The following is an 18374-nucleotide window of genomic DNA, read 5'->3' as shown; positions in this document are numbered from 1 at the left end:
TGAATTATGCAACGAGCGGAAGCGACTAACTTTTGAATAAGTCCAAATGTATTAAACCCCAATCGCAGCACACCTGTGCACTTAACAACGTTTAAATTCTCCAATGTTAAATATTAAAACATAATAACCTTTATCAAAGTATTATAAACAATAAAAGGGATGACTTTTTAAAATTTATGACAACAGCTAATTTGCAACCAAAAGGTGAGTGAGCGTAGCGAACGAACATCAACCTGGAGGCGAGTTAGCGTAGCGAACGAGCTAACCTGAAAACAAGTGAGCGCAGCGAACGAGCTCCAACCTAAATGTGAGTGAGCGTAGCGAACGAACTTCAACTGGGACGTGATTGAGCCATGCGAATACTTATGAAGTTAAACGGGGCAAAGCCCGTGGGTACAGCTAGTAGATCTATAAAGCATTTTTTTAGTTTAATAATTGGATTTAAAATATGGACCAACAAGATCCGGGTGACATTTAATTGTGAAGCACAAGTTTTTGCTTGTAACTGTCAGATACTGTATTTGTGAAGGTTTATATATAATAGTTTTGTCAGCATATCTGAAAGTATGCAAACCAACTGCTGTGCTTAATATAAGAAGGTTTTAACTGACTACTATAAGATCCCCGTGCCTAGAACGGGCACACAGCTAGTGTATTATACTATTTTATTATTTTTATTACAATTTTACGTTACGCTTGAGGAAACCAAATTCATTTTCTGAAGACTGAATGAAACAAGAAGGATATTTATAAAATGTATTAGCTTTGTTTTCATTAAAAATTATAGGCCTCGGCCTAGTGGTAAATCCAAACATCAACAAGTAAAATTAATCTTTATTCATAGGTTTTTGGAATCAGTCTCATTAGAATCTATAGTGGTTTTTGACACTTACTGCTTCGTCAGTTAAAGGTTGTTGCCTCACATTTGGTCCTTACTTTGAATAGGCATCCTCAGTGGCAAGGATGAAATAAGAGCAAAACAGCTGCCAGCAATTCCTAAATGATGGCACAGTCGACTTTGAAAACTACTCTGTATTCCATTAAGAGGAATCTTTCAATATTCTACCTAATGTAATGTGTGTCTAGTTAGTACTCACAATGATGAGGATGCATGTGCCAGGAGGAACTGATTGGGTTGGTCGGGTAGCAGTTTGAGCAGAGCCATGCTCAGAGGTGGTCGCTGGGGGTGGGCTTCAATGGTAGTGTTATACATAAGCTCCAAGTCCTGTAGATCACAGGCCATGTTCATCCACCTACAAAAGACACAGTTACTGTGTGGTCCTCTGACTCTTGGCCATAGCCGTAGGTCATCCTTAATATTCTAGTATAGGGATCCAACCAATTCCATTTTTTACTACACAAATACCTGCATGGCCTTTAAGCCTGAATTTTCATCCTCCAAAACATAATACAAAATTAAATTCTTCAAAACAAAACAAAAAATTAATAAGAAACTACTCACAGGAAATCCTGGTGTGGGATATCAAAGTCTTTGCGACTTCGATCAACAGCATAACGCCATCCAACCTCCAGCCCATCCAGCTGTTCATAAAATAAATTCACCTACAAAAAAAAAAAAAATTAACCGCTTGCAAATAAAGACAATGTGTGCAGCCTTGCATTTTTTTAAGTTTGCAACAATCAAGAAAATATACGTAGAAGTTGGTATCAGAATGTTACTTGACAACTACTAAACTCAAGTGCATACAAACTTAAATAAACACATGAGTGTGTCTTAGTACAAACATAGTGTTGATAAATTTCGAGTATACTGTAATTTTAAAAATTCTCTCAATATAATTTGAGTTAAGAAATTCATAAAGCACTCAATACTAAGATTTTGACACATTTCAAGCTTTTTTCATAGGCAATTGATTTTGACCAAAGACCTACAATACCTAATATAACTTTGTAAATGGTAGGCCTAAATTATTGGAAATTTAATATGGTGAAAAACATTTTTCTTGTAAAGGCAAGGTTTGTTGTCCAATTTACATTACCTTAAGTGGGATCTTCCATTGATGCTACAAAATAGTCAAGGTATAAGTGTGAAAATCTTTTGAATTGCAATTTTCTAATAGACTCTAGGCCTACATTACTAAGGAAGGAAATTTAAAAGGTTCAATCATAGACTAATCAACACAAGTAGACTTCTCATCCCATTGTAAATTTTGAAGCACGTTTTTCGTGTCTAGTTCATGTACGTGACACAAAGGCGCTAGTGTCGACGAAACTTTGTTTCTATTATTTTAGGGTTAATTTCTTGATTTGTGCTTTACTGTTTGGTTATATAACTAGGGGACAAGTTATTGTTTATGATTAGATCGTATTATTTGGTTAAACGAGGTTTTAAATGGCTGTAATAACGGGAAACAAATTGTAAACAAAACACGACCTCTACATAAACCGTACAGAACTAACAGTAAAATTTTCTTCAGCTGTTCCATAAGGATGAGAAATCTACTATATAAGGGAGTATGTTTTATCTATGGTTCAATCTAATGATTATTTGGATCACATAATAAATAAACATATTATAAAAATCAATCAACATATGCTATTTATTGTTATTTATTTGATTGTTCAGTTATTTTAACAATACCAAAATAAATCTTTTTACTCAAATTATTATTACTCATTATATCTCTTCACTTCAGTAAGCAAACAAAATTAACAAATTATGATCTATTTAAAAAAAGTAGTACAATTTAAAAAATATCTGTGTTTGTAACTTAAACAGTAGGCCTAGAGATAATATTAGTGGTCTGAGGTCTGGGGAACAGCAAACGAAGACAATGGCTCTAGTTGACCCTTGTTAATCTCAACTTGGCCCTTATTTAGAGGAGGTTCAATGATCTAAACCTCTTTAAACTGTTGAAATTGCATATAGTACTCTATTGTGTAATGGCAAATTGAGAAATGGAAGAGAAAAGATGCAACTGCTAAACATGTAATATTGAGAACAGTTGATAACAAAGTCAAAGACCATCTCATGCCATGTGGGACAGCAAAAGACACAATATTGACAAATATTTACAAATATTTACAATATTTACAATATTGAGAATATACAGAAAAGACACTGGTCAACAAAATGTTTAGGCTACTACTTCAAGATTTTACAATTTCAAGTTTGATCAATCCAAAGTCGTAACTAATATTAGTGAAGTTCAAAGCATTGTTTGTAAATTAAAATGTCTATATGAGGAAATCACAGAACAAATGATGATTTCAAAGATAATGACTATCCTCCCGGAACGCTTTAAGCATTTCAGTGCCTGGGATTCTACTCAGGAGACAAACAAAACCCTCGAGAATCTCATTGAAAGACTGAGTCTAGAAGAGGATAAAGGAAAAATGGCAAGTAAAGAGGATGAAAACGTATCTTTTATAGTGGAAGCAAATTATGGAAATTATGGAGGTAAGAAGAAAGTAACGTGTTTTTCGTATGGTACAACAGGACATCTTAAAGCAAACTGCCCAAAGAGATGGTGCTCAATATGTAAGAAAGACTTTCATGATGAAGACAACTGTAGATTTAAAGTATGTCGAATATGTAAAAAGTCAAATCACAGAGAAGAAGCCTGTTTTTTTTAGAAATAATGGTAAGCCAGAAAACAAATTATTGAATAAAAGTTACAAATACACTAAAATAGCTTTTTTGAGTAAAAGTGATAAATGTCTGGTTAATAATAACAAATTATGCCTATTCATCGTAGACAGTGGAGCAAGTTCTCATATGGTAAGTAAAAGGGAATATTTTAAAGATATTGGACAATGTTCTGGGAAAATAAATACAATTAAAAATGGTCAAAGTATGTCTGTAACAGGGGTTGGTTCAATTGAATATGATGAATGCTTATTAAAAGATGTGTATTGTGTTTCTGAATTGTCTAAGAATCTTATGTCTGTAAACAAAATCACAGAAAACAATGGTTTAGTATTTTTTGAAGATAAAAAGAATGAGAAGATTAAAAGAAGAATGAGAAGATTTTAAATGAATTTAAATAATTGAGTTTCCAGAAAACTGTGTTGTGATTGAGGGTGATAAAGCTAAGAACAGAATGTATATAGTAAATCTAGTACAACATGAGTCTGTTATGATGTCAGAACAAGATGGTAATAATTTTGAAACTTGGCATAAAAAATTGGGTCATCTAAATCATAAGCAACTGCAAGAACTTCCAAAAATGTGTGAAAGGTATACATTTTGTAAAACAGGAGAATAAAACTATTTTGGACTGTTCAGTGTGTGCTAAGGCTAAACAGATAAGATTGCCTTTCAAAACTGTGAGACAAAGAGCTGAAAGACCACTACAAATAATACATAGTGATCTTTGTGGTCTGATTGATCCTCCTACATACGACGGTAAGAATTATTTTTGGACTACACCTGTGGTCCGATTTCGATGAAATTTGGTATGTAGGTTCTAATCCATGGTATCTCCATGTGTTTTTTAAATTTTTTTGAAATTTTGATTTTTAATGGGGATATCCCCATAAAAACCCATAAAAAACCGGAAAAATCGAATTTTCTAAAAAAATGGCCCGAACGATTTTGATAAAAATTTAGTATGTTGTAGTCCTTTAAATTCTGAACAAAATGGTACTAGGCATGCGGCCTCAGGTCCGCCAATTGAGCGGAGTAAGCAAGCTTTGATATAAACAAATAACTTTAATTTGTTTTCATGATTCAAATTGAATACATGATGGCGTCACCATAGCAACAATCCAATTGAATTCTCGTGGTTGGTTGGAAGAGTTGAAGGAAATATGAATCCAGTCAGATGTTTCTATTAGGTCATTGATTTTTATTTGTATATATGAGTAATAGTTAAACTGTGTGTTTGTAATAGCCTAAAGATAAGTATTATTTTGACAATATCCTAATGTTTGTTTAGCTCCCATTTATGTAATAGGCCTATAGGCTTCCTTCTCATTTTCTCCAACTAAAACATTTAGCCAATTAGTAAACTTTGCTCAGCGAACAGAATGACAGAAGAAAGTGACTATATATAGCAATACCATAGTCAATGGTCAACACAGGAAATAAGGCGTGGCTAATTTCATGAGCTGATGATACCCTGAAAAAGATGGTGGTTGCCGCGACGCTATTGGCATTGAATTGGTGACGTTTGCGCTAGCTCCGCCACGTTGCCAAAATAGGCCTACTGTACTCAATAAATAGATTAGATTTAAAAGACGGCACTGGATAGAGAATTGATGACTTAAACAAGAATATATTTATTCCTCATGCTAAATTACAGCATGATTAAGTAAAATACTGCATATGCATAATAAACTACTGTATAACAAAATTGTTAAAATCAAATATAAAAGACGTTTTTATATGTTGATGTAAAGCCTATTTATTGGGTTGTACTAAATTTTCAACCTGACATAAAAATGCCAACATGCTGTTCTGTTAGCTGTAATTATTCATCTTACAGTATTACGGAAAAAAATAGGAATATTATATCACGCTTATTTTATAACTGGACTCCCGTACAGGCCAAGCAGTCTAGGCTCTACTTTTTGTAATTATTACCTTACTAGTGTCCCTGTTGCTCGAATTCGAGCAATTGCTAAGTATTAAAGGCGTTATTTTAAAACGAAAAACAGTCATAATTTCTGATGACTTTAAAAGATTCAACAACTCAAAGATTTTGGAAATACTCATGATGTAGTTACATAACAGATCGATATAATCACAATTTCTTGTAAATATCTTATCATTGTTGTTAAAAGCTGATCTTGTTTTTTAGCGTTTTCTACAAATAGCCTTACTCGTAGCCGCATTAGGTTACCCATAATAACATTATAAATTAAAAAAAAAAAAACATTTATATTTCCTCTCCTTGGTGATGTTCATGACTTTCCTATGGTTCCATAGTTTGCAAATGGGCTCTTTCAATGATTAATAAGAAATGCAGCACAGGGTTAATTCAGTTTTCTTTTTAAGATATCAATCTATCCAGGCTCTCTCACTTTTTTCCATTGTAATATTTACGCCAACCCAAATTCAAGTAAAAACATTTCGTTTTAACCAAGTCAGTAAATGTTTGTAGCAAACTGTTAAATTAGTAAACTTATTATCGGTTTACAACATGGTTCTTCTTCTCACTTTTAATTTCTGACAACAGCTGGAGTTTCATAACAATTTTTGTTTCCCATGTTAATCTTATGGAGAAATACGAAACTTTAAAGGGCTCCAGGGCCTCACTCTCTAATTATTTCCTTAAAAAGAAAGTTTCCTGCACAACTTCACGTTACGCTCTTTCCAATGAGACCAAAAACATGTCAATCGGTTAAGTAGTTTCGGAGGAGTAATTGTCACAAAAATCCTGCTTGCGTATTAAATAAGTATATAGATTATCTTCATCTTTTACCCAAAAGGGATTGATGGCGTCAGACTTTCAAATAAAAAATATATACATTTAAACAAACAGACATAAATTACTGAACATATATTTACAACATTGGCATGTGTAATTGTAACTGTGTCTGTATATCTGCACAGAGAAAATTATTTCCACACTTATAAGTTATAAATTGGACAACACAAGTTAAAAAGTTTAGTTAAATATTTAATTATAATGAATAGCTATAACTGAACTTCTGTATAGGCCTAACAGTCTAGGCATTAGGCCTATGCATCGTACTGTACAAGCCTAACCAATTATTTACACGCCTTAGTTAAAGTGGACTTCTATAAAATCCTAGGTAATTATTTATTTATTGTAGTCGCAACTGGACTTAAGTGTGCAAGCCCAGCAAATCACTGTATTTATTTAGGATATGCTACCGTTAATAATATTTGAAAATACTGAATTCCTGCTTCGGAAATACAGTTTCTATAGTTTTCAATTTGAATACTCTCTTTTACTGTTTATAAACTAAGTACCTGGAGACCGAGCTTTGCTCGGGGAAAATCATTCCCCCACTCTGCGATGCCAGCCTTTACTACTTCCTTCACCATTTCCTATGTCATTGTTTCCTTCCCTTCTCATAGCATTTAAGTATTACAGATACATTAATCTAACTTCCACAAACGGTTCCCACACTCTGCGATGCTAAACTTTACTACTTCCTACATCGTGGACATGTTGTCATCTCTTTCCATTGCATTTTAGTATTTTAAATTGTTGAGAATTTTATATAGTATTGCTTTGCTTAATGCTATATAATCAAATATCTTTTTAATGTGTCTTTTAATATCAGCTGCTTGTGATTATTATTATGTTGTCCTAATATGTTCACAGTTTGAAGTGTTAATGTTTTAATATCTTTCCTTTTTACATCAATTATTAATAAAGTATTTTATGTATTTTATTCCCTCATTTCATCAGGTTACGGGCCCAGAAAACGTGTTTGATATAATTCATTTTGAATATGTATAAAACTACATTAAAATGAAGAATTCTGGACTGATTGTGTTTGGTAAGATTTCTAGGCTTATGAAAAATATTTTGTTACCCAATTTCTTGAAATGAATTTTTATGTTGTTTGACCTAAAATGGAAACTACACAAGAAAACAATAATACAACTCATACTATTACACCTACCTCAAGTAATACAGGATTGTCTAGTATGACAAATATTATAATGGGAGGAAATAGTAATGTTGAACGTCTAGAGGGTGTTTCAAATTATAACAATTGGAAGTTTTCAATGAAAATGGCATTAATAATTGATGGACTTTGGGATTGTGTATCTGATGATACTGAAATTAAAGATAAAAACAGAGATCAAAAGGCTCTTGCAAAAATTTGTTTAAATGTTTTGCCTACTTGTTATCCTTATGTTAGGAATGCTAACACTGCTAAAGAAGCTTGGAATAATCTCCAGAATGCTTTTGAAAACAAAAGTTTGGTTAGAAGACTTAGTCTTTTAAGACGTTTACTTAGAACTAAATTGGAAGATTTTAGCACAATGGCAGACTATGTAAATGGAACTTTGTCCTTAGTTCAACAGTTAGCTGACATAAATCACATTGTTGGTGATGAAGAAGTTGCAATGCTACTTCTGGGTGGTTTACCTTCAGAATATGAACCGCTTATTATGGGTATTGAAGTTACTCAAACAACTGTCTCAAGTGAGTTTGTTAAGACTCGTCTCTTACAAGAGGATTTTAGGAGGTCTGAAAATACTTCAACTGGAAGTGAATCAGCTTTGGCAATTAAACATTCTTATGCCAAGAAAATTGAGAAGTTGAAAGATTCAAAAGGTAAGTTTAGACCACAGAAGAAAATTATTTGTCATCATTGTAACCAACCTGGACATATTAAGCCTAACTGTCCTAATCTTGGCAATAATTCTCAGCACAAATCTAAGGCAAATTATGTTGGGAAACACAAAGAAAATGACAATGTGTTGCTTACAACCGTTTTCCATACTGAAAATATAAAATCTTATGAATCCAAAGTTGATCATAATGATTGGGTAATTGATTCAGGTTGTACAACTCATATGAGTAATCAAATGGTGAAAAATTGTAAGTTTGAAAAGAAGGAAGTACTAGTGGCCAATAATGCAAAACTTACAAGTAAATGTGTTGGTGATATTGAACTTTATATAGAAAATTCTAATAAAGTTACTGTTAAGGATGTTTTATACATACCAGAACTTGCTACTAATTTGTTGTCTGTAAATAAAATTACAGAAAAAGGTAAAATAGTAGTTTTTGACAAAGATTCGTGCAGAATTTATTCAGAAAATGACTGTCGAATAGAGGGAAATAGTGACATTTCTGCTGTGAATGACGGTGGTGTATATAAACTAAACTTAATTGAGCCAACAAAGTTGAATGGTCACTCTGAATTCGAAGAAGATATTTCATCAGCTGCTCTTACAGTTGCTACCAAAGGTACGTGGCACCGTAGATTAGGTCATCTAAGTCATAAAGGAATGGATTTACTAAGAAATGGTTTAGTTAATGGAGTAAATTATTCAAAATCAGAAAAGGAGAATACTTGTACCGCATGTATTGAAGGTAAGACAACAAGAAAATCTTTTCCAAAAGGTCAAAGTATCAGAGCTACTTCATTACTTGAGCTAATTCATTCAGACTTATGTGGACCTATGTCAGTTAAAAGTTGGGGTGGATCTCTTTATCTTTTAACATTCACCGATGATCTCTCGAGAAAAACTTTTGGCTATTTACTTAAACACAAAAATGAAGTTTTAAGTAAGTTCAAAGACTTCAAAATGGAAGTTGAAAATCAAACTGGCTTTAAAATTAAGCGCTTGAGAACTGATAATGGCAAGAGTGAGTATGTTAACAAACAATTTGCAGATTTTCTACGTTTAAATGGCATTATTCATGAGACCACTATACCCCACACTCCAGAGCAAAATGGTGTAAGTGAACGTGTTAACCGAACACTAGTTGAAAAGACAAGATGTTTACTTCAAGATTCAGGTTTAGGAAAACGATATTGGGGAGAAGCTATAAACACAGCTATCTATTTGAAGAATCGTAGTCCTACAGCAGCTTTAAAGAATGCAACACCAGAGGAAGTTTGGACTGGTTCAAAGGTTGATCTAAGTCACTTACGGGTTTTTGGCTGTAAAGCTTATGTTCATATTCCCAAATGTTACGGAAAGAAACTTGACACAAAAGCAAAGCCTTGTATTATGGTTGGGTATTGTGAACATTCCAAAGGCTACAGACTAATTGATCCTAAGAAACCTTATTCTATTATAAAAGCATGTGATGTACTTTTTGTAGAAGACCAATGTCATTCCTCTGATGTGAAAGATGACCTGAAAAATGAAAGTCAACAAGTTGAATACACTGTTATAAACAGTAGCACAACTGAACTTGTGGAAGAACCAAACAATGATATAACATGTGTTGACAACGAAGAAAATCTTGTTCATTCTAACAGTGAAAGTGAACAGGGAGTTTCAGTAAATGAAAATACTTATCTAGAACAGCAAGTTTTGGAAGAAGGAAATTCTTTGATTGGAGATAAAAGACCTGAACGTGATCGCAGAAAACCATTATGGATGAACGACTTTGTTTCATATCAAGCTGTTGATGTTTTCGCAGAACCACAAACTTTCAATAAGGCAATTGAAAACAATTTCAAAGAAGAATGGATGAATAACATGGACAAAGAGTATAATTCTCTAATTAAGAACAATGTTTGGGAGTTAGTTGATCGTCCGAAGAATGAAAATGTGGTTAAACGCAAGTGGGTTTATAAAACTAATAAAAATGTAGATGGTGATCGTGAGAAGTTCAAAGCACGTCTTGTTGCTAAAGGTCAAGAATATGGTTAAGAAGTGCATTTAAATTAAGTATTTGCCAACTGAAAATATGACGGCTGATATTTTAACCAAATCATTGTCACGTGAAAAATTTAATAACTTTGTGACAGACTTGGGACTTAAAGACTCAGATTAAATAAAAAAAAGATGTTTGATTAAGGGGGAATGTTGAGGATTTTATATAGTACTGCTTTGCTTAGTGCTATACAGTATAATCAAATATCTTTTTAATGTGTCTTTTAATATCAGCTGCTTGATTAGATTATTATGTTGTCCTAATATGTTCACAGTTTGAAGTGTTAATGTTTTAATATCTTTCCTTTTTACATCAATTATTAATAAAGTATTTTATGTATTTTATTCCCTCATTTCATCATAAATACATTAATCTAATTGCCAACAACATTTCCCATACTCCGCACTGCTAGCATTTACTAATTCTTTAACCATTCCCTATGTCTTGGACATCTTTCCATCCCATCTCATAGCATTTCAGTATTTCAATTTCAGATACAGAAATCGAACTGTTACAATTGGTTTCCAGTTCTCACACTCCACAGTGCTCGCCTTTACTACTTCCTTCACCTCTTCCTACGTCGCGGACCTGTTTCCCTCCCTTCCCATTGCATTTTAAGATTGTGGATACCTTAATCTAATCGTCATAAACAGTTCTCACACTCCGGACTACTCGCCTTTACTACTTCCTTCACGACTTCCTACGTCGCGGACCTGTTTCCCTCCCTTCCCATTGCATTTTAGGATTGTAGATACCTTAATCTAATCATCAATAATAGTTCCCACCCTCCGGACTACTCGCCTTTACTATTTCCTTCACCACTTCCTACGCCGCGGACCTGTTTCCCTCCCTTCCCATAGCATTTTAGGATTGTAGATACCTTAATCTATTCGTCATAAACAGTTTCCACACTCCGGACTACTCACCTTTACTACTTCCTTCACAATTTCCTACGTCGTGGACATGTTTCCCTCCATTCCCATAGTATTTTAGGAATGTAGATTTCTTAATCTAATCGTCATAAACAGTTCCCACACTCCGGACCGCTCACCTTTACTGCTTCCTTCACGACTTCCTACGTCGCGGACCTGTTTCCCTCCCTTCCAATAGCATTTTAGGATAACAGATACCTTAATCTAATCGTCATAAACAGTTACCACACTCCGGACTAATATTTACTACAATACTAATAGCAATAACAACAATTAAAAGAAATAATCTGCTTGGAATAATTCAGTAAGGCTGCCTGAAATTATGCGAATCGGTGTATTGTTAATCAACGCTTAATGGTATTCATCGGACTCCTTTTCTTTTGTACTGTCTTTTGTAAATAGGCCATATGTGCATGTGCAAGCTGAGTTGCCCGTGGATACAGAATGTCGAGTCGCATACGCTACGATTCTTTGTTTATCTACGTTGTTATCTCGTAACCATCATGGCAACTCATAAGACTCATGTTAAACATTGCAAATTTTATGTCAGTCTTAAACTGTACAGGTATCATCAAATTGAAATTTGTTTGTTTCGAAACATCAAATATATTTGTCGAAATACCCCTGGTAAGTTTGGATTCAATATGTTCAGCCGTTATTGAGTTAATTGATTACATAGTTTGCATAAGGCCCGATCTCAAAGAGCTTCGCTCAACAAATCCCATTTCTGTAAAAATTACGGTTCAAAAGTTATTGTACATTATGTTATTTTCCATAAAACCCCCATAAAATAACGAAAAATAGGATTATCGAATAAAATCCGGGTTTTATTTAACATAGTATGTTATGGTCCTTACAGCTTTGATAGTTTTTTTCCTTTTTTAGAAATTTTTATTTTTAATGGGGATTTTCCCATAAAACCCCATAAAATAACGAAAAGATAGGATTTTCCCAAAAATGGCTCAAACGATTTTGATGAAAATTTAGTTTGTTATAGTCCTTTATATTCTGAACAAAATGGTATAAATCCCATTTCTGTAAAAATTACGGTTTAAAAGTTATTAATGATGTTATTTTCCCATAAAAACCCCATAAAATAACGGAAAAATCGGATTTCCCCAAAAATGGCCCGAACGATTTTGATAAAAATTTAGTATGTTATAGTCCTTTAAATTCTGAACAAAATTGTACAAATCCCATTTCCGTATAATTTATTTACTCTAACTGCTTACACATGATAAAGGTTTGTTGACAAACTTATGGGAGAAAGTATGTGTCAGAATGCTGATACCGTTTATTTTGTAAAGTATACCTGTTGAGTACAAAATCAGCTGGTGAAGTGTCAATGTATATAAAACAGTATATCGCTGAAGCTGAGGCTCATTTCAATCTGAAAGTCATTAAACTAAGTTGTGACAATGGTGGGGAATACATAAATGTAGAATTCATTGATTGGTGTAAAAAGAAGGGTATCCAAATTGATTTCACCATTCCATATACTCCACAACTGAATGGGTAATCTGAAAGACTAAATCTTACTTTTGTAGCGGATCGCTACAATAGCGCAAGTCACGTGACGACGATGCGCGCGCAGTCGGCCCGGGAAGGCACGCGCAGCGAGCCAGGAGAGTAGTCGTAGTGTCTCCGTCTCCGCCATCAACACGTCTTAGTCCGGATAAGTACCTTAAATTAGAATATGTCTAGATAGTTTCGTAGGGGTTGGGGAAGGGTGTAGGCTAGGGCAGGTAGTAATTAAATTATGTAATTTATTGGGTTCTAGAATGGTCGTGGTCTGGCAATTAATATCACAAATTTAGAATTGACATTTGCTAAATCTAGTTACCTTTTTCACGAATTAGAATAAGTCCGTATATATATATTTCTCTGTTCACTATATTATAATTAGATACATTAAGAACATAAAAGCTGGCTGTGATAGGCAGCTAAGGTAATATTGTGCACTTTGACGAGTTAGATTAATTCTTGCAATAGAGTTGGGTTACGACAGGAAATGTGCGTGATTTGGCAGTGGTTAGAGGAAGATATATAGGGCCCAGGTATCTTCATTTACACTCATACTACTCCACATCATCACATATTGGTAGCAGAGCGTCAAGATCCGGCCAAAAATGCAATTTTAACAGAAATAGAATAGATTAAAACGTGTCTCAGACCAGCCAAGTGCTTTGTTCAGACAGGAAATCGACAGGCTACAGGTCGGCACCACGTGGCGGCCTGGAACGCACGAGCATGCATAGCTAGGCACGTCATGAAATGTGAATCAATATCATTCAGTTTATTTTATTTTCAAAGGAAATTTAAAAATCAATTTTGATGTGAATGTTTTAATTTCAAAGTAGAATTAGGAGAACTTTGATGTTTTTTATTAATATTTTACCAAACCAAGTTGATGAATATATTTAAATGCATTTATGTAATCACTCACGAGTTCGACATCAAGTCTGAAAGGCAGTAATTAAACTAAATATATCTCGACGACAGGCCGAATGAGTGTTTGATGAATATTTTTATTACGGAAAACAAAATATTAGGAGTCAAAGTGCACATCACTATAGTTTACAGGCCACGACCAACAAATCAAAATTTCAAAATTGGGGGGAATTTTAAATTCATTTGTATGTCACCTTCCCAACCCCAAAAAGTAATAACTATCCCCAAATTTTTATTTCATAAGTTTACAGCTAAAAAGGGTACAGCAGTGAATGAATTTGTAATTTTAAAACGTAGTCTGACATATTTTAGTTGTAACTCATCACCTTAATTTAAGTTGTGTTTAGAATTTAAGTTGTCCAGCAAAGTTTTGATATTTGAGGTGGCTAGTGAAAGTTGAGAGTCCATGTCATTAATAGGCCAGACAGACTTAGAAGATAACTGGAATGTTAGATAACATAAGTTCAAAGATAAAGCGACGATTTAAGGCCAGATTTGTTATTTCCAAGCAAACATACACGATTTAAATATACATTACACACAGTTATTACAGGCTCATCTTAAACAAAAATACAAATAAATATATAAAATAAATATAAAAACAGAAAAACATTTAAAACGTAAAAAAAATATATAATAATAATAAATGTAAAAAAAATGTACTACATAATTAAAAGAAAGCCAAGAGCCTGTGTACAACATTTGCTTGAGTAAATCGTCACTTCACAACATTTCAGTCAATTTAGGCCGTTAATTGACAATGTTGATTCCTTCTGAATCAAGCCAAAATCACAGGGTCAATTCATTGTTCACATCAACAAATTATTATCTTAGATAAAATTTCATGTAATTTCGTACAACAATAACACAACAATCAGTACAGCAATAGATGTCAGACATAAAACGCAATACAGTTTTACATTTTACAGTCCACAAAATTTCATTCACTCGCAGCGACCTTGAACATGCAGGCCCGACACTACAACCAAACAAAAGAATTCCGACATACCGACATGCCATTACCCTGCTACACTCTTTCGACCACCTTGATACCGTAATATGATACAAATTGAAATACTCGGCGATTCGCTGACTAAACGTCTGGAATATTTTGCTAACCGAGAAGGTAGTAAATTAAAATTAGAATACAGTATGGGAATTTCAGGCGCAACAATTGGACAATTAAAGAAACAAATCAAAATCACAAATCCATATTTCAACAGTGAAATACCATTATTGTTATGGATAGGAACCAATGACATATTCAGCAATACATCAATAACAATGATGACACAACAATATGTATCATTGCTCAGGGTAATCAGGAAACGTTATCTAGGCACCAGGTTGATACTGTTAGGATTACCATATTTCCCTAGGTCAGAATATACACCACACACAATAGATAAAATTACTCAATTCAACACATTTTTACACACATTGTCAAATCAAAATACCCAACCAATTTTTCTAACACATGTTTTAAATTCAAATAAATATTATTTACACACATATAGGCATTCAAATCGTAGGGATGACATACATTTGAACAATATAGGGAATCAGATCTTATTCAAACATTTGACACACCAATTACAGTAAAATACAATCATAAGTCCAAATTCACACCTTTTTTTAAATAATTTCTCTCTTTTTCTTATTAAATTACAATTTGCTCAGCCCAAACTCTTCCCACCTGTTTGGTAAAATAGTTGATATTAAAGAAGTTGTTAAGGATTGAATTTTTTTTTACTATTCAAATAAGAGTAGATCAAGGCAAGATGTCCAAGATTTACGAGTGGGAAACAAAACCCACAGGGGTATCATGGATACGAGAATTTGATGCGCAAAGCGCAATTCTACAGTGCGAGAAGTGGGGCTTAACCCCAGCCAAGACACTGGAAGAAAATAGGGTCATTTTAAAAAACGCGGTGACAGCACAGGTGCCAAGTGTACCAGACACACCAAAACCCACAGAACAAAACACACCCATCTTAGCGGATCAGACGGCGGAAATGATTAGAATCACAGCCCAAGCCATAGGCAATTCAATCGCTCAAGCTTTATCTCAAAACAAACCTGTCACACAATCAACACACACCCACACAAACCCGAGATTAGTTGACGATCTAGCGTCGAAAGCTCCCAATTGCGACGGCACTGACACAAGCAAATTGTTAGCCTTCTTGAAAACGGCCATTCAAATAGAAAAATTAACGTTAGCCGACGACAAATCAATCACAATAGCCTTGTTACACAAAACAGCAGGGCAATTAAGGGATATTTGGACCATGGCATTACAGGAGAGCTGGGAGGTCAAGGGTAAAACAATTCCTACTATAATTAGTACCTTTCTGCCAGAAAGGGCAAAGCAACAGCTCCTGACTCAAACAGTTTATAGGGTGCAGGGTCAATTTGAGTCACTTTCAGATTTCATTATCCAGGTGAAAGAGTCAGCAGAAATCCTAATACCAACAGAATACGACTTACTGGAGGTAATATTGACAGGTATAAACGCGACAAATAGGGCACGTCTTGCAGGGTTCCCGCCGCCGACCAAACTTGATGATTTAATAGCGCTTATCCCAAAATTAGAAGTTGTGAGACAGTTAGAAGAGGGTAGCAACTCGCAATCACGCCGATGGGAAACCAGAGCAGAAAATAATAGGCAATTTACACCTCAAAATAGGCAATTCACACCTCAAAATAGGCAATTCACACCTCGAAATAGGCAATTTACATCTCAAAATAGGCAATTTACACCTCAACATAGGCAATATACACACCACAATACATGCAACAGCCACATGGGCAACCAAGATTCCCACATCGATCGAGTAATATTGTGCACTTTGACGAGTTAGATTAATTCTTGCAATAGAGTTGGGTTACGACAGGAAATGTGCGTGATTTGGCAGTGGTTAGAGGAAGATATATAGGGCCTAGGTATCTTCATTTACACTCATACTACTCCACATCATCACACTTTAATGAACAAAGCCAGATCTATATTATTTGAAGCCCAATGTGACAAAGAAATGTGTGGAGAAGCTGTGTTAACAGCCGCTTATCTTGCTAATAGAAGTCCTGCAACTGGATCAAGTAATACTCCCGCTGAAAAGTTGTATGGAAAGAAGTCAAATTTAAGTAATCTTCAGATTTTTGGCAAGAAAGTATATGCCAAAGTTATAAAGCCTTTAAGAAAACTTGACTCAAGGAGTAAAGAAGCTATGTTTGTTGGACACGCCGCGAATGGCTACAGGCTATGGGATCCAGAAAGAAGAGAGACTTTTGTAAGTAGAGATGTGATCTTCACATCTAAATATTTCTGTGAAAACTAAAAAAATAAATCTCAAAATGAACAAATATTTGAAAAATTTGAAGAAGGACATGAAGAACACAGTAATTGGGAAGATGAAGTAGAAGAACATCAAGAAATAAATGAAAGGGAAAATGAAATAATAGAACACCAATAAGTACATGATGAAAGTAAAGAAAGAGTAACAAATGAAGATAGACCCAGAGAAAACCAAGAAGTACATAATGAAGGTCAAGGAGGAGTTATAAATGAAGATAGAAAGCTAAATCAAAATATGGAAGAAGAAGGATACAACCTTCGGCCAAGAGGAGTGATAAAACAGCCCAAAAGATATGAAGTCTACTGTTTTGAGGAAGGCCAAGTGCTGATGACATATCCAGTGAAACAATAAAAAGTTCAGACCAAGATAAGTGGATACAAGCAATAGAAGAGGAAAAACAATCTCTTAAAATAAACAACTACACTTGGGAGTTGGTTGACAAAAAAGAAGCTGAGAGAGAAAAATGACTTACAGCTAAATGGATTTTTAAAATTAAAGAAGATGGTCGGTATAAAGCATGTCTTGTGGTCAGAGGATGCCAACAAAACCCATCAGATGATATTGATTATAAAGACTTATTCAGTCCTGTGGTTGATTCAAGTGCACTGAGATTGCTTTTTGCAATTTCTGCTAAAGAAGATATGGAAATGCAAACGTTTGATGTAAAAACAGCATTCTTACATGGTGAATTAAATAACAATGTACACGAAACTACCGGAAGGTTACACTGAAAAAGGGAAGGCATATAAACTAAAAAATTCCCTTTATGGTCTAAAACAAGCACCATGCCGATGGAATAAAAAACTAACAACCTTTCTGAAACAACAAGGACTTGATCAACTAAAATCTGACCAATGTATTTTTAAAGACAACTAAGGAAAAATCATAATCACAATACATGTAGATGATGGTATCGTTTTTGGAAAGGACAAATTAATAAAGCATTTGATAACAATGTTAAACATGGAGTTTGGCATCACAATAAATGAAAATCCTAGAACATACTTGGGAATGGAACTAAAAAAGGAAAATGATGGTTTGTACTTGACAAGAGAAGTATGCTAAACAAGTGCCGGAAAAATATAACTAGGCAGATTGCAAGTCAGTTAAAACCCCAATATCACCACAAAGTTTAAGAAAATTTAAAATCTGATGATGATAATTATTGAGAAAGGAATGATACAAAACTAAATCAACTGAATAAAAAAGTGTCAGGAGGTCAATAGAACACATACAAAGTACACATTAAACTGATATTTCGCCCCTTTCAGGGACTTCTTCAGAGGTAGAAGGTAGAATAATGGCAGTTACAGTTCTGGCACTGTTTTAAATTCTGACAG

The 18374-nt window shown here is 34.1% G+C and overlaps 1 protein-coding gene across 1 annotated transcript in view; it reads right to left on the bottom strand.

Moving 5' to 3' along the window:
* LOC128982910 (putative phospholipase B-like lamina ancestor) overlaps positions 1-18374 on the bottom strand; it is a 163987-nt gene that overhangs the window by 78269 nt on the left and 67344 nt on the right. Inside the window, exons 6-7 of the mRNA XM_054401976.1 lie at positions 1463-1563; positions 1098-1253 (exon numbers count right to left, since the gene is read on the bottom strand). Coding sequence (XP_054257951.1) covers positions 1098-1253; positions 1463-1563 — 257 coding nt within the window. The remainder of the gene's footprint in view (positions 1-1097; positions 1254-1462; positions 1564-18374) is intronic.

This window comes from Macrosteles quadrilineatus, unplaced genomic scaffold, assembly GCF_028750875.1.
Source record: "Macrosteles quadrilineatus isolate MER2022 unplaced genomic scaffold, UCM_ALF_1.0 Scaffold_1__1_contigs__length_201487025, whole genome shotgun sequence".
In the NCBI taxonomy this organism is placed as follows: Eukaryota; Metazoa; Arthropoda; class Insecta; order Hemiptera; family Cicadellidae; genus Macrosteles; species Macrosteles quadrilineatus.
The sequence above is the reverse complement of the archived record's forward strand: the minus strand, read 5'-3'. Positions and strand labels throughout refer to the sequence as shown.